Genomic DNA, 25,916 nt, shown 5'->3' with positions numbered 1-25,916 from the left:
ATGGTTTATATACAAAAGTTTTACAATCATACAAACAATACTGAGTCGTCTATTTGTTCTAGAACTGAATATTTTACTGGCGGTTAACGAGGAGCGAATTATTGTTCATATTGTTACACTTCAATTAATGGCTAGCCTCATGCTGTTTACAAGCTGACTTTTCTCCGAAGACGATATCTAATGTCATCGTAAAATACTAACATCCGATATTAATTCACTGAGGTTAAACGGATCGTAATAATAGAAATCTATAAACTTTCCCGGGTAGTTATCTGTAGTTTTCCAATTAAAAAGCGTTTGTAACAATCTGTCCCTCTGTGTGTAGCGATGGTTACCTTTTCTACTCATTAGGCGATGTTCTCAAAAGTTCAGTTGGCCCAACAATACTTGCATTTGCGTACATATATAGACGTTGTTGATTCGTATACTTGAGAATCTTCTACAAATTGAGAGAACAGGCGAGTTTTTCGCAAGACACATTTAAGAATATACATTACATGTATTTCTAAATATATATTAGACTGACATAAACACATATATTAAGATAAATGTTTAATAGTAAATACATTACAAACTACAAACATGTTCATTCCGTTTGGTAATAGAACGACAAACATATATGGTCAAATGGATAATAGAACTACAAGCACGGCCAGTCAACTTTGTAATAGAACAACAAACATGGACAGTCAGTGTGGTAATGGAACTGCAAATATAGTCAGTCAGCTTGGTAACTGAAATACAAATGCGGCCTATTAGTGTGATAGTGGAACTACAAAAGTTTGAAATACCTAAATGACCTTAAGAAATGCTTTTAAAACAATGCTTTATACCAACGCTACAATATTCTCTACTAAATGTGACAAAATGTGTTTACATTTCCCTTCTGCAAAGGAGCGTATATAAGAATTATTTGCACTGTGTGATTGTGCGTATGTAAGGATAGAAAAGCAATAAATAGGTAGCATATATATATATGTATATATAATAAAACACTGGAAAATCAAACTGTTACGTTTCTCTCCTCGTGACGTCAAAGGTCACTTTCAGAATGTAATTTTCATGAGAATCTATAATTATAAAAAAATTCATAGAACGCTTTCCAACTACATATAAATAACCTAAATTAAATGCATATGCTTTCGAAATGTACAACTATGTAATACACTCCATGTATGAATTAAATATATTAACAATGCTCAAAAGTGAATAAAATTAAAGTTTATCCAGTATGTTATCCTTATTATAATAGAAATTCTCTTAATATTACAGAAATGTAATCTGTTATCCTATAATTTTTACCTCCTTAAATCTTTATCATAATTCTTACTAGCTTTGCATAACCAATTGCTTCTGACCTCTTACTTTTATTTATTTAAAGTATACGGTATAAATACATGTACTATTGAAGAAAGTAGGACTTATCTTGACTTTCTGGGAATTTCATTTGCTAGTCGTCAAACTCTTATATTTGGCACAATAATAATTCGCAATATAAAACAAAAAGTATTTACTGGTAGTTAAGCACAAAGCTACACAATGACTATCTGTTCGCTGCCCACCATGGGTATCGAAATCCAGTTTCAAGAGTCGTAAATCCGCAGAGATACCGCTGTGCTCTAGAGGAATGAACATAGTAGTATGAATAGATGTGTAAAAACTACGTCAAAAGATCTTCCACGTAACAACGCCGTACCGCTACAACACAAATCATCAATCATATTGGACTGGCATTACTCAAAATAACAGCTCTTTACTGACCCAAAGATCTTATTACCCTGTGTAAACTACCATGATTTCGTGTTCCAAGTATATTGATTCAATAAATTTCCCTTAAGACTACTTCTTGAAGTTGTCTTCCAGCAGCTTTACTTCTGTTATTGTGAGATACGTACAACAAATCTATTTTACATGTTTCTATACATAATCTACTCCATGTTTCAACAGTTCCTTTTTTTATATGAAATGTCTTCTCTCACGTGGTTAACGTCAGACTTCGCCCTAATATTCCCACTTGTAAAATGAATTTATAAATACTCTTCCTGCCAAATTGGGATGATGTGTTTAAAACAAGACATTGAGTGTCTTGATGTATCTGATCATAAAAATATCACGCAAGAATTTATAGAAAACTAGTAATAAAATTTCAATATAATATTATTTCAACTTTCTTGTGTCCTTCAATCGTGCAGGTATAATTTAAGTTAGTCAACAAATCCACTTCCCTCGTCGAAGGTTACAGAAATCGCCATTTGGAATTAGAATAATATGGATATTTCGTCAGACGTTATTGACTCCATCTAACATAAATGCAGTGATGCGTCACAAGTAGTATACTGAACCACCAAAATTAGCAAAGAACTCACGTTGGACGATAGCTTAAATCATTGGATCAGATTAAATCTTTAATTGTACAAAAAGTGAACAGTGATTGTAAATGTTTCGTTTGAAGAGGGGCTGGAGTGATATTGTCACATTGAAGGATACAAAGTTTGAGTAACGTATTAATACCTTTCTAGTTCCCCATGAACGCACAGGGATAAGCGTAAGCATTAGTGAGCACTGTACACTATTGAGTTTAAAACACGCATATCAGCACAAGGCAATGGTGCAAAGTTTGGAAAATCTGAAGCTTTCTTCATGTACCACTAACTCCGTCTGGTAACGTGTAAAATGGTACAAAAAATTAAATGTGTATCTTGACTGATAACCCACTCTGTTCAAGTACCACGACATTCATGTTCTACATATTTCGTTCCCACAAAAGAACTTGCAATGAGATTGAATAATTCCGGTATTTAGAATATGAGAGGAAACTAGAGAATGTTGACATTGTAGTGACAAGAGCTATGCAAGTGTTTTGTTTTTTTTAAACGAATATCATTTGCTAATGAAAACAATGTATGTAACTAAAAGAATAAGATGTTTTAGCAAACAGTTAAAGAGTATAAGTTGTATTAACCACAAATATTTGATTTGTACCCACAACTTTGGAGCTGTAGCGCCATTACGGCATAAATGAAAGGTGTGCTCCAATTTAAACCTGAAATAACTCAAACATGTAAAAATATGCGAGTGTGTTTCAAGAATGTGTTAATGATATGCAACAGGAAATTACAAAAAGAAAGAATTGATGTTGTACCCGAACACAGTAACTGACAAATATCATTAAGATTTATAGATTTATTTGTATAACATTTGCATTTAAGACATTAGTACTCTTTTCATAAACAGCATCATGAAGTGCAAAGTCGAAGTAAGATTACCCTCGAAGCTTTTACAGCACAGTCCGTCATGGACTACTAGTATAAAATAAAATTACTCTCAAACTATTTCCAAGCTCAGTCTATAATGGAAGGTTAAATCATAATCCAGCATATGATGGTAGGTTCTCTAGATAACACAGAGCCCAGAGCAGCAAGAGGAAGAAGCTACAAATGATAAGGAACGCAAGAAGTATGAAGTTCTGAAAGAATGGTCCCTGCAAACTGTAATAAAAGAGACAATTTGTAAAGATACGTATAGGTGTGAAATTTGGTATTATTTTAATTTATATGTTATTTTAAATGTTATTCAATTGTTACATGAAGTAAATTTTAAAATGTTTACAAATTTAGAAGATCTACATGACTTATAATAATAATTTTTGTTTTCTTGCTCACTCTTTTATCATGAAACGTGTTCCGTCATTGTTTGTAAACTTATCCCAAAAATAAAGAACACACTGCTGGTAGACGAGAACAATTACACTTAGGGATAAGAAAATAAAACAGGCTAGCGTTATGAAGGCTTTATTTACTTGTTTGTTTTCAGTGCATAATGGGCTACCTGCGCTATTCTACCTTGTCCTGAATTCTACCTCTATAAGCCTGTAAATCTTCTGTTGACGCACTAGTGGGCGATTAGGAAGAAAAATATGTATTTGCTCAGGGATGAATCATAGGTGACGTAGTGTAAAAAAATCAGCAAATATATATCAGCAAAGAACACAAATATCAGGAATAGAAGTGTATTTTCATAGAGCAGCTAATATAGATCTGGAAGAAAGAAAAATAACAGAATATTTAAACAGGTAAAGACAAGGATAATGAGTATAAACATATGGGAAGCAGGGAAATGTAAGTGGATAAAAGAACGTAGAAAATACACATGAGAGAAGTAGGAAGAAAGAAAATAACAGAATATTTAAACAGGTAAAGACAAGGATAATGAGTATAAACATATGGGAAGCAGGGAAATATAAGTGGATAAAAGAACGTAGAAAATACACATGAGAGAAGTAGGAAGAAAGAAAAATAACAGAATATTTAAACAGGTAAAGACAAGGATAATGAGTATAAACATATGGGAAGCAGGGAAATGTAAGTGGATAAAAGAACGTAGAAAATACACATGAGAAAAGTAGGAAGAAAGAAAAATAACAGAATATTTAAACAGGTAAAGACAAGGATAATGAGTATAAACATATGGGAAGCAGGGAAATATAAGTGGATAAAAGAACGTAGAAAATACACATGAGAGAAGTAGGAAGAAAGGACACATATATATGATGTAAAGACCTGGGAAGCTAAACGCATTTATAAACATGAATATGGTAGAAACGTTTAAGTAAAAATTAAGACGTAAGAAATATGTACATAACATTAAGTTAAGTTATGCTACAAGTGTAATAAAAGTATTGACTAAAACTCTTTAAATTACAGAAAACAGAAACTCTAATAACATATTAAGCAAAATATACCTTGAAATAGGAACTTCTTTACATAATCTCAGCCAAACCATGATAATAAACACACCACATAGTTCTCTAGAAAGAGAAAACAACTTCACCATCAGGACGGATTATTCTGTGTGAAAATATATGCATGTATGCAGTGTATTTTTACATATTATATAGCATTAAGTGTTCAAATATCTTTTGTTTTTGAAAGGAAGCGATGATAAATAAGTTCTGTAAAATGTTTATTCTGAAGTGTGTTTTTTTAGAATTCAGTTAAAATTTATATGTGTATTCAAATATTATAATAAAAACACATTACTTTATACTCATAAGTTTACTTGTTTACATTTTGAGATATTATTACAGTCATTTTTCATTTTATTTCCACATACAAGTAATGCAGTAGTCTTATATAATAAAAACGTACTGTTTGAAGGGATAAACGTTCTACAGAATATTTGTTAAAATTCTTATACATCTAAACTTAAATGAAAAGCATGAACTGTACCAGCCACCTGATAGGTCATCAATTTCTTTCTTTCTACGAGTGAAATTAAAATTTTAGATAATAAAACATTAAGTAGTTATCATAGCCATAAAGTTGTGATCTGTCGTTCATATTAAAATCGTATAAACAGTTTTACTAATTCTACGTATTAGTAAATTTTGTTAGGCTCAACAAAGAGAGACGGGAATGTTTAAGTATGAAAAATGTATTAAATAAGTAACATAAAACAGTTACATTTTGTAATGTACAAAACTTTATACTGAGTAAATTATTTTTCCCATAGAAAGTGTACTGCTCTATTGAACTAGGGTTTTAAAGTTAAAGATCTCAGAGACGACTGTTTGATGGAAATGCCATCCCCAATACTTATACCATGTTTTCTCCATATTGTCTTCATGAATTTATCATTTAATACTTTTTATTACGAAAGTTTTCTCAACGGTTACTCAAACTGGAAAATTTAATGTTTTTTAAACGACTCATTTACCGCAGCTACTCCATAATAGCTTTATCGAACAAAATCTGTAGTAAATTAAAAGAAACTTTAACTCAAAGTATTCATATTTTCCATAAAGTAAATTATTTTTTTAATTTTACTTTCGTTAATAACACAATGTAACACAAATTTTGTTCCTGGATAGTATGTGTTATTTCTTAATTGCTTATATTGTAAAAGTACAGAAACTGGCCATTATTCCCTTCAAACTTTGCTTTTGTGATCTGGATAATGAAATTTAGAAATTAACCTATTTTCTATGTAAAAACTAGCAAATTTGCACATTTTCATTTACATAAGGTCTGAATAAAACAACATATGAATCAAGGTTTACATGTATTTATGCTAAAGTTATACAAAAATGAACAAAAAAGTTTAGAAGTGAGTAGTTTTTTTTTTAGATTTGCGACTGTAATGTAAATTACTTTCACATATCAGGTCAAAAAAGCAAAGTTTGAAGAGAAAAATAGGTCTTTTCCATGTACTATAGGCATAAGCAATTGGGAAATAACATTTTCTCTCCAGGAACAAGTAAAAGTAAAAATTTTGTTAGTGGTTAAAAAAAATTATATATGCTTGTATTACCAGGATTATTTTACACTACCTGAAGTACTTATCCGTTGGACAGGTGAAATAAAACCTCGTTTGTAATAAATCATAGAAAATTGTGCTTTTTTTTTCTTAACATGTTAAATATATAAAAGTGCAATACAAACACATACATATATCAATACTAAAAAGAAAGGCAAACTGTTTTCAATAATTCTATTAATATGAAATTAAATGAGGGTCACCCTCCCTCTCACGACTTTACTCATGTCATTCTGTATGTCAAAGTTTGGTGGTAATTGGTCAAATTACGTAGAAATGTATAAGGAACAAACACACACTCATATTGATGTTTATTTATAAATATTATTTGTATATATGGTTGTACCACGAGAGATACTACTGGATTACAGCCGAACGATCGCTAATTCGTGGTTTGTTTATTTCTTTTGTTGTTATGCACAAAGCTACACAAAAAGCTACTTTTGCTCTGCTCCTTGGATATCGAAACTCGGTTTCTAGTAAGGGCGCTGTCACTCAAGCACGTGTATGAAGCTGATGAGGTAACGTGTTTTAATATTTATAATTATTAAGCTATAATCAATACCAGGTTGAGTTTTGTTACTATCTACGTTCGTCACTTGCTTTGAACAGAAATTAATATTAATTAAGACTTCAGGTTTGACCCAATGAAAAGATGAAAGTTATAAGACAATGAATAATCTAAAAGCAGTGTTTCTAGCTGTATTTTTTATTTATATCAAACCTACTAGGACAATCTGCCACTGGTATAATTATGAGCTACTGATCAAAGGGTTTGCTTGTTTCTTTGGTTTTTTTTTCTATTTCACGCAAAGCTACACGAGGGCTATCTGCGCTAGCTGTCCCTAATTTAGCAAAGACTACAGAGAAGACAACTACTCATCACCACCTACCACCAACTCTTGGACTACTTTTTTACCAACGAAGTAGAGCAGCTCACGCCCAAGATGAAATATATGGGAAGTAATTCATTTCTAGCGATATAATTTGTTTAGAGTTTAAGTAAAGCAAAAACAATGCAAAAAAACATAATTAATACGTGAAGCAACTACAAGACGTGCCTGCCTTTTTCGTAATTCACTGGATTGATTCCGTAGAACTGGGGATCCATTACTCTGGCAAACTGAACAAGTAGGTAAAGAAAAAACCCAAACGAAGTTATAAAATGTAGAAAACAAGCTAACCTCCACATGAAGTTACCTGTATTCAAGAAAAGAAAAAAGACATTTAATATGCAAGCAGAGAATGGTCATATATTATCTATTTTTCTAGATAAGTAGTACAACATTTTTTCTCAATCTAAAGAAACAGACACCATATACCAACTTCCCTATTATGCATTAAGTTTTCTCATAACAATAACTTAGGACTTAAAACAAGTAAAAAATAAAAATGCCTTAATTTATATGTACTAGCAATTCGATATATTAAATTATATATAACACATTGCTCATAGAAAGATAAAAAGCTTTTTATTTTCAGTTAGTCAATTTAGCTACAAGTTTTGTCTCTTCAAATTTCTCTTTTCTTATAACTAGAGAGAAAGATGAAGAAACACCTCTTTTGAACTTCTAGTAAAAACATCCTAACAAAACAAACAACACTTCAGAATGTATAGTATATCTTTTACTAGAAATTAGCTTAAGAACGAATTTTGAATAAAAAGAAGAACCAATAATACATTTTCAAGATGGTAAGTGTTATCAAATGCATATTGAGCAACTTATCATTGTAACGGATTTACCATTATGTATTTTTTTATATTTGATGTTTATTTTAGTTAAATACATATTTATACGTGTAGTCTTTACTGTTAAATGTGTATTGTGAAAATCCCGCCTATTCTCTAAAATTGTTGAAAATTCTCGAGCGTAAGAATCAATAAAATATATATCTATGTAAATACAAGTATCGTTGGGCCAACTGAACTTTCTATAACCTCGCCTTAACCCTATAACCCTAAGCGTCAACACGGATTTAATCAACGCCATTTTGAAACTACTATTCATATTACATTTAAAATTTATTTAAACCACTTTAACATGAATGTATTTTAATGACATTGTTATTACCATCAAGTACTTTATGACCTTATTTTTATAATATCTGAGTTTTATTCCTGTATTTTAAAAAGAAACATTTTAAGACTGCAGGTTTTGTCAGGTGACCAACTAAACTTTATGAGCTATTATACATGATACTGCGAGAATATAATAAAAACTGTTGGAATCAAAGGCAAATTAAAGTTCCACCTGCCTTTCACCTCTCTGGAAAATTTCCAAGAATTTTTCGATGGGAAGATTACATTTTGTACAATTTAATATTTTTTAAGCTTAAGGTCAGCAACGCCCATTAGCAAAGTGTTGCTAGATGACGGTTTAAACCTCAATGACATGCGTACAGCCAATAAAAGAGGAGATTTCACACTATTCAGTTATATCCTGAAGAAACCTCTACCAATGCACGGATTTATAACATGAGATAAACGTAAGCTTAGTCCATTGTTTTCTTAAAGTTTACCTAGTGCTTGAGAAGTGCTTCTCGCCTTATATGCATTAGTTTGTTAAGCAGTTAGACTGCATTTAGATTTTGAGTCTGTATTTTAATTAATTATGTATTATTTATGTTTATCAATGTATATTTGAAAATGTTACTTCTTTTTTATACTTAACTTGATGTAGTTTGACTTGTGAAATAATATGGCATTATTCGCGTTTGCAAGCTTTTGTAAAAGAGTTTGTGGACGACCTTGCCCTGTAATAACTATTAATAACAGTGAATTCATGCTAGAAGGAATTAGATTGGCATACATGCATCAATAATAAAAGACAAATAATTGAAAAGAGAAATTAACAATAAATTATAAGTGAAAAAAAGATAAAATGTGAAATTGTGCATATAAGAAAAATGCATCTATTCTAGTGAATTTCTACAAAGAATTGAATGGTACATATGTATTTTCATTGGTTTGCACTTTATGTTGATGATAACAAATAAAGTTAAATATAGTAGAGAACATGGAAAATAAAAAATTACTTTTAAAATATTTAATATAATTTATACATCACCACACGCGGAGATAGTAATACTGGTTTTCTACAGTCATTATACTATAAATATTGGAAGCTATAATTGTTATAAAATCTTAATAATTCGAAAACAAACTACAGATATTTGACCAGAAACAGTTAAATATTTCGAGCATTATAAACCGTTCAACTTCAGATAATTAAATTCCGACGTTAGTATTTCTCCGAGGACATTTGATGTCTTCCTTCTTGAAAAGTGAGCTTATAAACCACGTTAGGCTAGCCAAGAGTAAGACTATCTAGCTATTCCAGTCAAGACAAGTGTACCCGTGTATCAACATAGAATTAATTTGCTCTCCGTGAACCGTCGATAAAATATTCAGTTCCAGACCAAATAGAAGACTCAGTATTTTTGTAAGTTTGTAAAACTCTTGTGTTGTTTGTTTGTTTATGAATTTCGTTCAAAGCTACACGAGGGCCATCTGCACTAGCCATCTATAATTTAACAGCGTAAGAATAGAGGGAAGGCAGATAGTAATCGCCAGCACCAGCAACTCTCGAGCTACTCTTTTACCAACTATCCGTTGTAATAACCGTTATTAAAAATCGTATTGCTGTTTGTATATTAAAGTACAATTCTGTTATAAATAAAATTGTGTGTATGAATCTTGTTCGTCAATATCATAAAATTGTTACATTACTTCTAAATTTGAATTAAAAAATAAACTCGTTTTCGGGCTATTTGAAATTGTAATACGTAACACAATAAATCGGAAACTCGTTCTAAATAAATTATAATACGTAATAAACAGTAACTGTCTAATTATTATCATGTTTTATTTAGGATGCACAATCTCATTGGATGTAGTTCACAACGCTTGAGAACGAGAATCTTCCACTCAAGCATATAGGTCCGAAAAGTCAACACAAGAACACACACAAATACTTTACGTTTTCAGCACAGGTCCAAGTAAATCAACACAAAAACAAACACAATTATTTCACCTTATCAGCACAAGCCCCAAGAAATCAATATAAGAACATGTACAATTATCTTACCTTATCAGAAAATGAAGAAATAAACTAAATAATCTGCACAATTTAAAGAAACCAACTCAAGAGCACACAATTAAATATATTACCTTATCAGCACAGATCTGAAGAAATTAAAGAAAACACTCTCACTTATTACTTTATTAGCTCGGATCCGAAGAATTCGATACACACACACAAATATCTTACTTTACCAGCACAAGTCAGAAAAAATAACACATCAATACTCACAAATGTGTTATCTTATTAGCACAGGTTCAAAGATATTAACACAGTTTCGAAGAAATAAACACAATCATCATCACCGTTAAATAAAAATAAGAAACCACTATAAGTCATAGGAACAGCTTGCTTCCTGATACAGGAGTGCTACAGAAGTATGTTCTTTTTTGTGATTTTAATATGTTTGCTTGATGTGTTGTTTTTCTTGTTATAGAAGAAATCAATAGAATGGTTAAAAGGTTATTATGTATTACAATTTCAAATAGCCTGAAACTGAGCTAAATGATAATTTGGACTTAAAAGTTAAATAAATGTTAATATGTATTCAATTTATATTTTCCAGTAAGATTGATACACACAGTTTTCTCTTTTAATACAAATATATTTAAATATACAAACAATAACACAATTTACGATAACAGTTTTCACAAATAATGATCTATACACAATAGTTTTACAAACCTACAAGTAATATTGAGTCCTCTATCTGGTGTGAAACTTCCTTGATATCTTATCGAGGGTTCAAGATGAGCAAATTAAACCTTACTTAACAGGGAGCTAGTTAGCTCTGCGTTCGTCGTTCTTCGCTGATCACATGTCGAGTTTTTCACCACTGAAGTTATATAATGTCTTCGTAAAAATACTTAAGCCCTATGAGAATCCATTATATAATGTTCGAAATTTATAAACTTTCCCGTCAAATATCCGAAACTCCCCATTAATAAGCATTAATCACAGTTGTAGCTTCTGAGTTTTATAACATACTAGCTGCAGCCAACCAATTATATATACTGTCCTTTGGCGCGTCACTTTGGTTATATTTACTGGCGTGAGACGAGTTTCTAGAAAGTTCAATTTAGACAATAATATATATGCTACACTACTTTTTACGTATACACATATGTTGTTTATTCTTACACTAGAAAATCTTCTACATTTTTAGTGAATAGGCGGGAATTTCGCAATACGCATTTAACAGTATACGTTACGTACATTTCTAAATATAAATTTAACTTAAACAAACATCGATATTAAAATAGATGTATGATAGTAAATTCGTCACAAGTTAATCAAGTGTATCATCCTGCAATAGATTTGTGTGTGTATGTCACTTGTCGTTTTTCATACGTTCTTTTTTCTGTGTGTTTTGCATATTTCCATCCTCCAGTTTGTTTGCCATATGTTGCTTCACTTTTGCGAGGACGTTTTCTTTATTCGTTTTTAGGTAGTCAGTTCTGATAGCACTAATAATATGAAGACTATAGTGAGGTACTCCTGGGTAAAACATTTGATTCTAAGGTAAAGTACTGTAAAGAACTAAATAAAACAAATAATTTGTTAAGTCTCAGAAACCTGAGCCGTCGATTACACAGATCTGTTGTCCAATTTTTTATGGCACTTCAAAACAAATTACTCAGTGAAATTCTTTTTAACTTTAGAAGAACTTTATAAAGAATATGTATTTTCTGCAGAGTATGTATTTTATATGTAATATTTATATGAATTTGCGCTTTCTAAATTTTGAAAATATTTCATCAATATATTTTTAACAATCAATCAAAATACTTACCTCTGTCGCAGCTTTCGAACGCTGATATTTTATAACTTCCAAAATCTTTTAAACCTTTCTTCTAAAGTTTCTGTTTCCCAAAATTGTAACTCTTATCTATGTTTTAATTTGTAAAACCCTGCACACAGTTCTACTCCATTTAAAACTACTGATATACACTGTACAATGAAAATCACTTTTTATCATACTAAGATTATAGGTTGGTTTGTTTGTTTGTTTGAATTTCGCGCAAAGCTACTCAAGGGCTATCTGCGCTAACCGTCCCTAATTTAGCAGTGTAAGACTAGAGGGAAGGCAACTAGTCATCACTTTTGTTATGGTTTTCTAATCATGTACGCTATTTAATCACTTTCATTTTTACTTTATGTTGATTTATTTAAATAATAAAATGTAAGGTGTTTTTGTATAAGACATTTTTAATGACGTAATAAATATACACCCATATCTCTTATTTAAATTTTAATGAACTTTAATAAAGCATCCTAATAGTGTGAGGAAGATTGTTTATTTGTTTTTGAATTCCCCGCAGAGCTACTCGAGGGCTATCTGCGCTTGCCGTCCCTAATTTAGCAGTGTAAGACTAGAAGAAAAGCAGCTACTCATCACCACCCACCGCCACCTCTTGGGCTACTCTTTTACCAACGAATAGTGAGATTGACCGAAGCATTATTACGTCCCCACGGCTGAAAGGGCGAGCGTGTTTGGTGCGACGTGGCTTCGAACCCGCGACCCTCAGATTTCAAGTAGAGCGTCCTAACCACCTAGCCATGCTGAATAGAATGAAGTTTGAAACAACTCAGGGAAGTTCATTTTGTTTCACGAAACCCATACTTCAACCTCACAATTGTGAGGTAATTGTGACACAAATTGTTCACAAATATCCTTTATTCTAACAAGATATCACCAAGTTACGTTTATATCACTGAGTTCATATTTCCATATAAAACTTTGATAAACTAGAAATACTTTAAACAGTTAGGAAAAGGCAAAATAAAAAAGTGTTGTCTTCACTTGACAAAATACAAACGGATTGTGTCAGTACTAAACTGTTACATCATACCAAAGAATGAGAACAGTATCCAACAGTCTTAAATTACTAAAATGAGTTATTATTCTTATTAGAGTTATACTCAAAACTAATACCCACTTCACTATAACTTGTATGGACTTCTGTTCTTGAGCTTAACCCATATTCCAGAACAATAATGATAAAGACATGGCTAAGTAAGTGTAAACTGTCCGAATTATACACCATGACATGTAACTTCAGTAACAGAAGAAGGGGTTGAAAGGGCAGGGACTCATTGACGACATTTTCAAGTGTTGTAAGGCGGTGCTTTTTTCTTTCAGGAAGAGAGTGGTGTTAAAGGTGATTGTAAAAAAGTTGGGTTGTATCTGGTACACATAATTAAGCCATAAGAGACAAACAGATGTTCCTCTTTTATTCCTAATTATATGGTTTTATAAGATGTTGTTGTTTTGTTTTGAATTAAGCACAAAGCTACTCAATGGGCTATCTGTGCTCTGCCCACCACGGGTATCGAAACCCAGTTTTTAGCGTTGCAAGCCCGCAGACATGCCGCTAAGCCACTGAGGGGCATAGTTTTATAAATACTTTTAAAATATGAAACAAAGAAAATGAATTATTGTGCATTAACACTCAATAACATATCACAACTATTATTATTTTCTTATTGAAAATACCTACAAGTTTCTGTACGTCATTCATATCAAAGATGAAGTTTTTTTTAATAGTTTTTTGTTGTTAATAAAGATTCCAGAAATATTTTATATTTAATTATCTAAACTGTTCGAAGAGCATATAGTAAATACTATTTGCATAACACATTTAAAGGTTTCTAGTTTCTATCGTACGGAGGCGCGGTTTCAAATTAAGGCATTGTTCAAAGTTTTAGAAGGTTTGATGAGGTTGTAGAGATAATGGAACTTCGGTATAAAGACTTTAGAAATCAAAATCTGCTACTTGTCAATGAAATGTGGGATGTTTTTTGTCCATGTTATCAGAGCTTTTGTATGCTGAAACAATCCAAACTGGATATTTGTTAAGATCACGGTTAAAGAGAAAATAGGTTGGCAACAATAAACGCATTTTCACAGATGTGTTTTGTGTATTTTCGGCAGTACGTAGAGCTGACGAATTCTACCTTTTGTGCATTTTAACCAGTTTCTGAGTTCTTGGGTTATGTGACCTTCTTAAAAAGTGTGTCCATTTGTTTTATGTATGGATTGTTGAGTTTTTCACCTATTTTTAAGTATTTATTGACGTTACTTGAACCTTCATTCATTAGTGAAATGTGCAATGTTTTATCCATTGACACTATATTTTGGCCTTTGTTTCTCAATGATTAGGTTAAGATTATTACGTAGCTTTATTAATTTGAGATTTTCGTTTTTGAATTAGTTTTGTTTTATTTTTTCACGTTTCTAAGTGTGTGTTTTGTTGCTGTTTTTCAGTTTAGTGGAGAACTATTCAAGAACCTCTTTTATGTAATTCATTTGAGGTTTAGGGGGAAATACACTTATGGAACTTTAGAACGAGTGTTTGTATTTGTCTCAGGTGTCTGAACCTGTTTATGCAAATCGATTTATTGATCACTGGCAGTATTTTGGTTCTCATGAATACGGTTCACTCTCAAAATTAGTTTTCTGCTTTGTTCTTGAAAACTTATATGTGTGTCATTTGTAGGTAGTTTAGGTTGTGTAATGGCAAAATTTAGACATTTTTAAGGCATGCAATATGATATTCATTCAAGGATGCGTCAAATAAGCTGATGGCATTAGGTTTGTAAAATTTGATGAAGAATTTGACGTTTCGCTATTTTCGTTTCACATTTTATAATTTCTTGTTTATTTGTTGTTGTTTTTAGTTTCAAGTTCTGTTTGTAAACATTTTTGTTAATAATTTGTTAAACAAATTTTTGCGAGATCAGTTTGTTGTGTCATCTTAAGTTATTTTATTTATTTGAGGTCAATAAATTTCAGGAGTACGGTGCATTTAAGAGGTTTGTGTTTTGACCTGCGTTAATTATGTTTTAAACTTTAGGTTTAGGTCTGTTGTTTTGAGTATTTGTAGCAGTCTCAATTTTAAAAACGTTGACGTGAGATGGTTTCTTCAACAGACCTATTCCTTCCAGCTTGTTTTACGTAATCTGTGTAGTATATGAGGATGGTGAATTCTCAGCGCTTGTTTTAACAGTCTAGTTGCACCAAAATGCATTGGTACAGCATCCAACAACTTCACCCGTATGTTTTTATATATAATAGCATGAATTCTCGCAATATTTACTACATGCCTGAAGTGCAACAGTCGAACAGATATATTGTGGAAGCAGATGGTGTACACGTGAAATGTATCACCTTTCCAAACAGATCTTTCTCAGTAATTTTGTTTACTGTTGGCTTGGACACGCTTACGGTTTTGCTACTGACCTTTGTGTTTATGGTTTCTCACTTGTTACTAGACACCACACTTTTTCTAACCGTAGCAGGGGTGCAGCTTTTTGCAGAATTTATTCTGTATAGTCCTGATGTCCTAACATAATCCATACACCCTTACTAACGTCAAAAAGTACAGAAAAAACCTAAATCTTACATATGAACACATCTTTATGGCCTGAATGTACGGATGTTTTTGTATTGGAAAATGCTGTTAAATACCGTTCCCAAAAGCAATGAATTTTTGGTGGTACTACACTCTCTATGAAATATCAAACAATATCAAAATGTATTTCTGATATATTCTATTCTACCAGAACTTTATATTCGTTGTAGGTTTTACTTTCTTCACGATTTCGTATTCATAATTGTTTTACTATAATGTATTGAACCTTCTCAATACATATTTAATTATTACACATATCTATGTTATCATTTTACCCCTTATTTTTTCTTTTTTATTACTCTTTTATACATTTTAACATAATAATCTCAGTAAGCATAAGTAAATTTTCCGACTTTCTAACACACATATATATTCATTTGTATGCACATATATATTAGCTTAAATTTTAAGGACACCAATTTCATGTTATTTTTTGCCATAAATGTTGTATTGTCTTTTAAATAAATGTCATTGTTTCAAATATACAAGATTTATGATATTTAGCTTCATAAATGTTAACTCAGTTTATGTACACGAGTTCTGACTCGTGAATTGTTTGTTTGTTTGTTTTGGAATTTCGCACAAAGCTACTCGAGGGCTATCTGTGCTAGCCGTCCCTAATTTAGCAGTGTAAGACTGGAGGGAAGGCAGCTAGTCATCACCACCCACCGCCAACTCTTGGACTACTCTGTGTACCAACGAAAAGTGGGATTGACCGTCACATTATAACGCCCCCACGGCTGGGAGGGCGAGCATGTTTTGGCGCGACTCGGGCGGACTCGTGAAAGGGTCATAATGTCATTCTTCGTTATTGCAAATCAAACATCAGAGAAACGAAATTGGCAAAATCACTTCTTATTTCACAAATAAATCCAAAGTTATGTTCATGTTGTCCACACAAAAATTAAGTAATAATGTTAAAACTAGATGTAATAACACAATACTTATGCAAAACAGCTACCTTGTTCAAAACAATATTAGGATAAAACATTCAGTAAATGAGTGCAAAGTTCAAAGACAGTATAATTTTAGATATAAGCGTTATTTCTGTATCAACTGTTATAATATGACGCTTAATCTCACTATTTGTTGGTAGAAGAATAGCCCAAGAGTTGGCGGTGGGTGGTGATGATTAGCTGCTTTCCTCTAGTCTTACACTGCTGAATTCGGAACGGCTAGCGCAGATAATCCTCGTTTAGCTTTGCGCGAAATTCCAAGACAAACAAACAAATTAACATGTAATTAATAAACCATTAATTCGACATTAATTATTAATAAGCATATCATTTCATTAATTATGTTTGACATCACACTTCCATCCTCATGGCTAAAAGGGCGGACATGTTTGGTGCGACCGGGATTCGAACCCGCGACCCTCAGATTACGAGTCGAAAGCCTTAATCCACCTGGCCATGTCTGGCCCTGGAATTACTGCAACTTTATCACGCATACATCTCAGTATTCATGCCAAATTATTTACCACAGCTTTAGTGTTCATATGTATTTTAAATTAATACACGTAATTAAATATAAAAAAAAAAGGTTTCGTGCATAGTGCAAGATTCCCCGGCGTCAATATTTAGTGCTAAAATCCGGGTTTCGGTTTCCTGGTGTGGACGGAATGCAGTTAGCCTACTGTGTAGCCTTGCTTTGAAGCAATAACAACATAACCTTAGATACGCACTTAAGCATTGCATGTGAACCAAAGTATTACTTCAATACATGACGTCATCATCCAGTGGCAATCCGGTAACTCGACGCCAATGTCGGTGGCTCTTCGCATGAATAGAACAAACGTGGGGTTTTCAGACATCGTCTATTTAATGAGCACAACACCAGCGAGAAAACGATATTACGAAAGTAAAGCAACCACAGAGAGGCATCATAAAAAATGACTAAGTCTGACAAAATTCACTATCCAGTCGCAGACATCACCAGCAATGGTTTCTAGTATAATTCGCTATCCAGATGACAAATAGACATTACCAGAAGTAGCCGCTCCTGATAAAATTCATTGTCAAGATAACAGACAGACATAATCAGAAATGGACATTGCTAGTATGATTCACTATCCAGACCACACGTCGTGCTGTTAGTCTTAAAATATTCGTTTACACGTACAATCGAGTATAAAAGATGTACTAGTGAAAACAGTAAAATTACTTTCACCTTCATAATAGAGCAGCCAGCTAGAGTCACAGGACAGTCTAAAACACTTAACGTCGCTTAATAATGTGTTTAGATTCAAACCCTTCGCATATAAACGCTGCATAATTCAGGTAGACACGTACAAATGCCTAACATAAAATAACTGGGCATTTGCAGTGAAGAAACACACTAAAAAAAGTCATGATAATACATCAATGTAGCTTTCCGAGAAAAAGGTTTAAAGTGCTTATATTCAAATCTTTCACATAAAAACATTGTACAATTCATCGTAGGCCCAATATCTACAGAGAAAACAAAGGAAATTTTCACTTAAGAAAACAACAATTTCGATGAGTATACAATATTTCTGTTTTACTTTCTCTCACTGACAATGTCAACGTTTTATATTCAAATAGGGCTGGAATTCTCTACAATAAGTGTCTGTGATTTGTTGGCGATAAATTCGAGCAATAAAGAAACAACACCCAATCCACTTGTTTTAAAATAATATATTCAAAACAAGTCAAATATATGTACAAAATGCTTTACACTGTAGAATATCTGAAACTTCAAATAATTCTCCTTCTTGTTAAAAGTCCACGCAGACTCATTCAATTGCCTTGTGATCTAATTGACAAGATAAATTATTTGTGTCTACTTTGTTTCTTACTGTATACTCAGCAGATAGCCCAATGTGCCTTTGCTATAAGAAAACACACATACTCTGGCTGTATAATCTTCGATATAGCAACTTGCATTAGTCTGTGGGCTTCTGTAGTTGTATCTTGAACTTTAAATAATTGTCTCATATTCTTTAAGATCCACAGCTACTTTAAAACACCTTTTGAAAAGAAAATTATTTTCCTTACCTCTGTTAAACTGTGAAACGCATTTTAAAATATCACCCATTAAGACTAATCAGGCACACACCACCTAACTTGGCTTTTGTTTTTTTCTGACTGAACTTCACTTTTATTAACTCTTTACTTGACTTGAGCTCGCTTGGTCACCTATATTTACTTGTTTTTTTACTGAGGTTTGGAACTTTATATAAATTACGTGAACGACGTGATAAGAATACACACTTAAAGTAACGATAAAAATAACGAAAATTCAAGTAAACCTGGCAGCAATGAAATTACTAAGGCCTCGTGCAACACTTCAACTGCATACACAATTTACAACTCGAACAGAGTTATATTGCGAAATTTGTCATAACTGGCGTTTTTAAAACAATCAACTTTCAATACTCCTGTCATGAAAAATTACAATAATTAAACGCTAGCGAAAGCACGCGGGTTTACTCTGGTTATTAGGTTAATAATGAAAGTATTCTAAACCCACTTTAAAGTAACAGTATAACCTATGTATTATTTTAAATCATCAACATGACACGAAAGACATTGTTGGAGCTCACTCTTACCAAAATGCACTGGCTTCTCTATGTACATCAAAAGATGTTATATTAAAAAACACTTATTTTCTAGGTGGTTTTTGTTTGCTATCGTCATTAAAAAGATGCATGCACGTGCATTAATAAAATGAGAAACAAAACCCAAGTGCACACCTTCAGTGTCCATTTCGTGCTGATGGTAAATTTTAGATTTCTAGTTTCTTTACTCTTGGAGCTATGACAATTACATATACTTTTATATGTGGTATTTGACTAGCTTGCCTCATAAAAAGATGTGCACACGCATGAATGTACTTACGTAGCTAATAATAGATGCATTCTCAAAATCTACTTAATACGTATGTAAAATTTAAGGTTTGTAGATTCTTCTCTCTTTGAGCTATAGCGACCACACACAGAAAGCCACACGGACCCATAGGCATGTCCTTTTATTATTACAGTTGACTTCGTTTGGATTATTAAGTTGATTATGTGTTTATTCTAAACCCGTTTTAACATAAAAGTATAACCTATATACTTTTGTTGCTAAGCAGTATGGCATGAAAACCAATGTTGGAATGCATCATTACTAAAATGTATTGGCTTTTCTATATATTAGAATTTGATATATAAGGAGCCAATAATTTTCTGTGTGAGTTTTCGCTATCGTTTCTCATTAAGAAGATGCACGGACGCACATTGATAAGATTAGTAATACATAGGTGCAGACGCTCAGGGTTCACTTAGTACGGATGCAAAATTTCAGGTTTGTAGATGTTTTTCTCTTGAAACTATGGTGATTACACATACAGAGACATGCACGTACGCAAGCACATACACACACACATAATCCTGCAGTCTGTGCTTCTGTGATTTCTATTTGTAATATAAGGAACCACATCTCTTTATGCGGTTTATCGGAAACTCGCCTCATAAAAATGATGAACGCACATGGATAAGTAATAATACCCAAGTACACACCCTCAGACTCCATTTGATATGGGTGCAAAATTCAGTTTTCTATGTTTCTTCTCTTGAAGCTTTGATGGTCACATATTCTTTTCTATGTGGTTTTCGCTAGCTTGGCTCACAAAAAGATGCGCACCCACACTCACATGCACACATGAGGATAAATAATAATATTGAAGTGCCCACCCTTTTGGTCCATCTAGTATGTGTGCAAAATTTTAAGTTTCTAGGTTCTTTTCTCTTGGAGCCTTTTATAATATATATATATATATAGAGAGAGAGAGAGAGTGAGAGAGAGAGAGCGTAATATATAAATTACTATTAACTTCTGTGTGTAATGTGAAGTATTTTTGTATGGTAAATACGAGAAGTTGAAAGATGCTTCAATAGATAATATCTTTACAAATATAACTTGTTATCATAGTACGACCAAGAGATATTTCACCTTCTTGATTCTCAAACAGTGTGAATACAATCGCTGCTGAAAGATTATTACACTACGGATACACTATATAGTACAACAAGAGATGGATAAGCTGGTGCAGTTTATATTAAAATAACAACAAGCAGAAGATCGAATAAAGTCGCTAAGTATTTGCAGCACATACTTTTGAACATAAAAATAGATCTGTACTTATACATACATAAATAGAATTTATACTCTATAGTACAAAAGTAATGTTTGAGAATAAAACAGGAATATAAAGAAACGCGCTACCTACCAGTCAGGAAGGGGTGGATCGCTAACAGCAGGCTCAAAACGGAAGGCACAACATACACCACCTATCAAACAAAAGCACGTGAAAAATCGATAAGTATACTGGATTGTATTCACTAAAATCATGCAATACCCTAATGAAAATAAGCTAATATATGCACGTTTAGATGATTGGTTTAATGTTGAAACTGCCATCATTCTGTTTTGTTTTGATTTTCAAAACACTTATTTATTTATGTCGGCGTAAAATACTTATAGGGTAAGTGTTAAATATATTTCCCAAGTTTTGTTCCTAAGTGGAATTATAAACGGAACTGTAGATATGAATTTAGCAAATTTAGTTGTTTTTTTAACTAACAAGATAAATGAAGCATTAAACCTTTATGTGTGACTTCTAGATTTGATTTGATTTCTAAATGAAATACATGGCGTCAACAAGACAGACCTATGCAAAGTTTCATGTTTTCTAAAATTCAGGTTGAATGTATTCATTAAGGATTATAACAACAATTTGTTAGATATTTTGACCAATATTTGAATTTAACATATATATTCACGGAATGAAAACAAAATATATATTATTTATTTATTTCAATACTGATATACAAATATTGTTAAGAAAAAAAACTAGTTCGCATTCTACTAACGCTAAACTGCGGCCCACAGTGATTATATTATTCGGTCTGTATTTGTTCACTGTTGGTTGTTATGCAATATATTAATACCATGCAGGCCTCACAAAGCTTGATAAATAACGACAGCTATAGAGAAATCCCTAGCATGTGACACTGCATTTTAGTAGAACCTCAAGTACAGAATAAGAATTTTACAAAGGAATTAAATATCAGAATTGAAGTAAGAGTGTACTTTAGGTAATTTGAAGGTGAGTGTCCTGTATTTATAATGGTAGAAAATTACAGATAAACACGCAGTTGATAACCCGCTCTTCATGGCTAAAACACAGGCTGCGTTGTGTGTCCGATGTATATTATCAGGGCAATGAAAGAGCTAAACCACCTAATGTATTACACAATTGTGCTTCAGAGTTAGTTTAAAAGAATCCCTGTGAAATGAGCTGTATACGTCCGCTTGGCGGGCTCTGAAAATGTTCATAAAGTTGATGTCAATGTATTTCATTGTTTTCAGAAGCATTTTATTTTTCTGGAAAGAATAGCTTTTCTTTCAAAATCAGGTTTCATCAGATGAAGCATATAAGATAGAAAGTTAATACAAACAGGTCAAAAAACGGCCTTATATGATCATATACAACGGCAATGAAAGAAAACAAAGAATGATCATACCAGTTAGTACATGGCATAAGCAGACAAAACCTCCAATTTTGTTATTAATTTATAAAATAAATAAACATATAAAAGATAATCAAACACTCCAGAGATCACGCCTTCTTGCCGACGTTTTTCTTTTAATACTTCGTCAGAGTAACTAGTGCAATATTTGAATTATTAACGCAGACTTATCTTGAGTTTAGTTGAGTAGATATTCTATAATGTTTAACACCACTGGTTATCTCTTCCATAACGCACTTTCTTAGAATGATACAGGGTATTCGGAAAGCCACTGTGCAGTTTTGTAACAGCATTTATTCAGTCTATTTCAAGCCAGCAACTGATAGCGGTGTTTAGAAACAAAATAAGAAGGATCCAAGCCTGTATTGATCCCAACGGGGGTCACTTTCAACATTGTTTATAATTGTCATTCATATTTACCTCCTGTATTCTACATTGAAACATGTCTGTTAATAAATATAGAAGTGCAGAGTGACTTTTTGAACACCCTGTAGAATATAACTAAACTCCTTGAATCAAGTGTTTTAAAGAAATACAGTAGTAATTTCCCTTCGACAAATCACGTGATCTTGTTCATTTCTATTGCAATTCTACAATTGTAGTACTGAAACTTGTGTTTTGACTAGACTTTTTTTTTACTAGTAATTTTAAAAAATGAATATAAGCAATACCATGAACTGTCTTAAGACAATCTTCGACTAATTTTCCTTAAACAGACAAAACTAGCTACAATGTGACAATTCCATAAATAATTATGTTTGTTTGTTTGTTTGTTTTTTGGGATTTCGCACAAAGCTACTCGAGGGCTATCTGTGCTAGCCGTCCCTAATTTAGCAGTGTAAGACTAGAGGGAAGGCAGCTAGTCATCACCACCCACCGCCAACTCTTGGGCTACTCTTTTACCAACGAATAGTGGGATTGACCGTCACATTATACACCCCCACGGCTGAGAGGGATAAATAATTATACTGAATAATTTCTCATTTTAATTAATTAGTATTTTATTCTGATAATATGAACTCTTGACGTGAACTCACCATCCACAGGAGAGGATCAGGGTCATTTACCTTCAAATAAGTAAAAAAAAATAACGGATTAATATTTTAAAAAATCAATCAGTAAATGAAGTTCACATTTATTCTACATCTTTAAACACAAGCACATGCATCAACGATGTTTAAAAATCGGAAAGTTATAAATGAACACAAATACCCAATGTATCAGTCTATCTACCTATATAACTTGTTTATTGAAAATTCAAGGAAAAATTAAAGATAATAAAAACTCAACGTTAGTACTTAAGAAGCTACATAAACTAAATCATTGAAATCATGTGGTATAGAAAGAGATTGACAATGTTGAACGTCTTTTTGCAAGAAATTTATAATTTCTATTGTAAATTACATCAAGTTTACATTCATGAAGCATTTAATAAATAGCATCATATCATGGTGCACTCTCACACTGATGATATACGTACAGGATATCAACACAAATGAATGAATCATGCATGAGCTCATGCCTCTTTGTATGAAAAAAAGCACATGAAGAAGTAGAAAAAAATGTTGTTTTTTAAATGTAAAATGTAAAAATGGATATTGGATGCGCCCTCTTGTGATGTTGCACATAGGAAGTTTTATTAGACCATGCCCATTCTCACCTTGTTTCCTCACTTTTCGGTGCACCACTTCCTACATCTTAAGTTGTTTTGCTAAATATATTTTCCTTCCCACTTGTTCAGTTTTAGTCTTATCTATTAAACACTATATTGACATTCTTGTCCTTGAGTCCATTTTAACCTGGGTTTTCAAGGTTTACCACAAACAAACCAAGCCTATGTATAAAGAGGACACAGCAGCAACTAACATTATGTTAGTGAGTTGCCAATGATAACCCCACCATTAGGTAAAGGAAAATCTTTGCAAGTGTATTGTTTTTGTCAAGCGGTTTCATTCAATGCTGATATATCAAATAATTTGTATATACCGATTTTCGTCTTTAACAGTCAAAAAATTAAAATATTTTTCTTCTACAGAAAGCTACAGCATTCATTAAGTACGTATTGTAAAGTGTATACAGTTTTATACTGACTAACTAGAGATCTCACTTGTCGCTGGATTAAAACACAACTCAAGAGTAATGAATTTTATTGACAAATAGATAACGTTATACTTATACTAATATATATACACATTTTGAGTTGTTACGTAAAAACATTTAATGCATAAGAGGAAATTTTGACATTTCTAAGTCAAATTACTATTATTCAAAAAAATCTAATTAATACTTAAATAGTAAATACTTGAAAATGGTGCCAAGGAAAATAAGAATAAAATCTATACCTGGGCACATGTGGCAAAGAAGAAAAACAATGACATGAAGAGGTTGACACATCTCCAGATCATTAATCCACAACTGAAAGGAGTTCTCTGTTTTGATGATGCTTTGCTGAAAGAAATAATGGATCTAAAAATACAAAGTGATTTAAAATACATATTGTACTAAATATATATATACTTGCAAATGTGAAAACAGTATATAAAAATTAAAAACCATTAAGTAAGTTGCATTAATTTGAACAAGGCAGTTTCTCTATATGTAATCATGTGACTTTGAAGAACTATATCAATAAATTCTGTTGTGTGTTTTCTTGGGTAGGTGTCTACCAGCCTTATACAATAGGTTAATGTGAGTTTTTTACCCATTCTTCCTGTTTTCGCTAAAATTATGACAAGTTCTTTGGGATCGTTGATGGACTACAATCTTCAAGTCTCGCTGTAAATTTTCAATTGGATTTAAGCCAGAACCTTAACCGAGTCATTCCAGGACTTTTACTTTCTTCTTTTGAAACCACTCCAATGTGGTTTTGGCCTCAACTTCAAGCCATTGTCCTAATGAAATGTAACTTTTAACCCAGTTTTTGTTTCTTGGCTGCCTCAGGAAGGTATTTCTCTAGGATTCGTCTGTACTCTCCACCATTCGTCTTCCACTAAGTGATAAGCTTCCCAATTCTTGCTGAAGAGAAGTGACCCATAACATCACCTGGCTTGACATTTGGGATGGTATTGACTGACTGATGTGTTGGGCTTGTGCCAAATGTAACATTCTGAATTTAGACCAAAAGGATCTTTGTCTTGTCTGACCACAAAACTATCTGCCACATGTTTACAGTATCAGTTACATGCTTTGTCGCAAAATGCGTACGAGATTTAAGATGACTCTTTTTTAGTAAAGACTTCTTTCTTGCAATCTGCCCATACAGTACAACTTTGTGTAGAGACCGGGATATTGTCGATGTATGAACACTGACTTGTGTTTCAAACACGAAACTTTTCAAATCTTTCCAAATCACTACTGGAATGACAGTGGCATCCCTAACCACTTTCCTGCTTGCCTGGTTGCTTAGTTTCAAAGGTCGACCTGATATAGGTAGAGACCGAGTGATATAAAGTAGATTTCACTTTTTAATGATGAATTTTACCATACTGAAAGGAATAATCAGCGATTTTACAATTTTGAAATTTTCTTGTAACCTTCGTCTGGTCTGTGTTCCTCTATCACTTCAACCCT

The 25,916-nt window shown here is 32.4% G+C and overlaps 1 protein-coding gene across 12 annotated transcripts; it reads right to left on the bottom strand.

Annotated features, from left to right (window-relative positions):
- Positions 1-24,816, bottom strand: LOC143225151 (transmembrane protein 220-like). Of its 12 annotated transcripts, none has more exons than XM_076454060.1 (7): positions 24,689-24,816; positions 23,384-23,413; positions 21,044-21,104; positions 7,377-7,515; positions 4,742-4,807; positions 1,515-1,619; positions 1-734 (listed from the first exon to the last, which is right to left on the bottom strand). In XM_076454060.1, exons 1-6 carry the CDS (start codon positions 24,749-24,751, stop codon positions 1,544-1,546), a joined length of 435 nt encoding a protein of 144 aa, XP_076310175.1. In that variant the 5' UTR covers positions 24,752-24,816; the 3' UTR covers positions 1-734; positions 1,515-1,543. The 12 variants fall into 12 exon arrangements, 11 of the variants coding, with proteins under 11 accessions (XP_076310175.1, XP_076310179.1, XP_076310183.1 ...); XM_076454061.1 differs by lacking the exons at positions 1-734; positions 1,515-1,619 and adding exons at positions 3,169-3,488; positions 3,800-3,891; XR_013013646.1 differs by lacking the exons at positions 1-734; positions 1,515-1,619 and adding exons at positions 3,449-3,488; positions 3,800-3,891 and having other exon boundaries at positions 7,381-7,515.
- Positions 24,817-25,916: the final 1,100 nt, after the last annotated feature.

The sequence above is a fragment of the Tachypleus tridentatus genome, chromosome 9 (assembly GCF_004210375.1).
Source record: "Tachypleus tridentatus isolate NWPU-2018 chromosome 9, ASM421037v1, whole genome shotgun sequence".
Taxonomy (NCBI): Eukaryota; Metazoa; Arthropoda; class Merostomata; order Xiphosura; family Limulidae; genus Tachypleus; species Tachypleus tridentatus.
Note: the sequence above shows the minus strand (reverse complement) of the source record. Positions and strands in the feature narration are given on the sequence as shown.

Bases quoted from the DNA above. Each gene is read 5' to 3' on its own strand.
- LOC143225151 (XM_076454057.1), bottom strand. From the start codon at position 24,751: ATGATCTGGAGATGTGTCAACCTCTTCATGTCATTGTTTTTCTTCTTT. The intron at 23,414-24,688 runs GTATAGATTTTA...ACTTATTTGAAG, and splicing joins TCTTTGCCACATGTGCCCAG to GTAAATGACCCTGATCCTCT. The intron at 7,516-21,043 runs GTAGGTAGCGCG...TCTTGAATACAG, and splicing joins GATCCACCCCTTCCTGACTG to GTAACTTCATGTGGAGGTTA.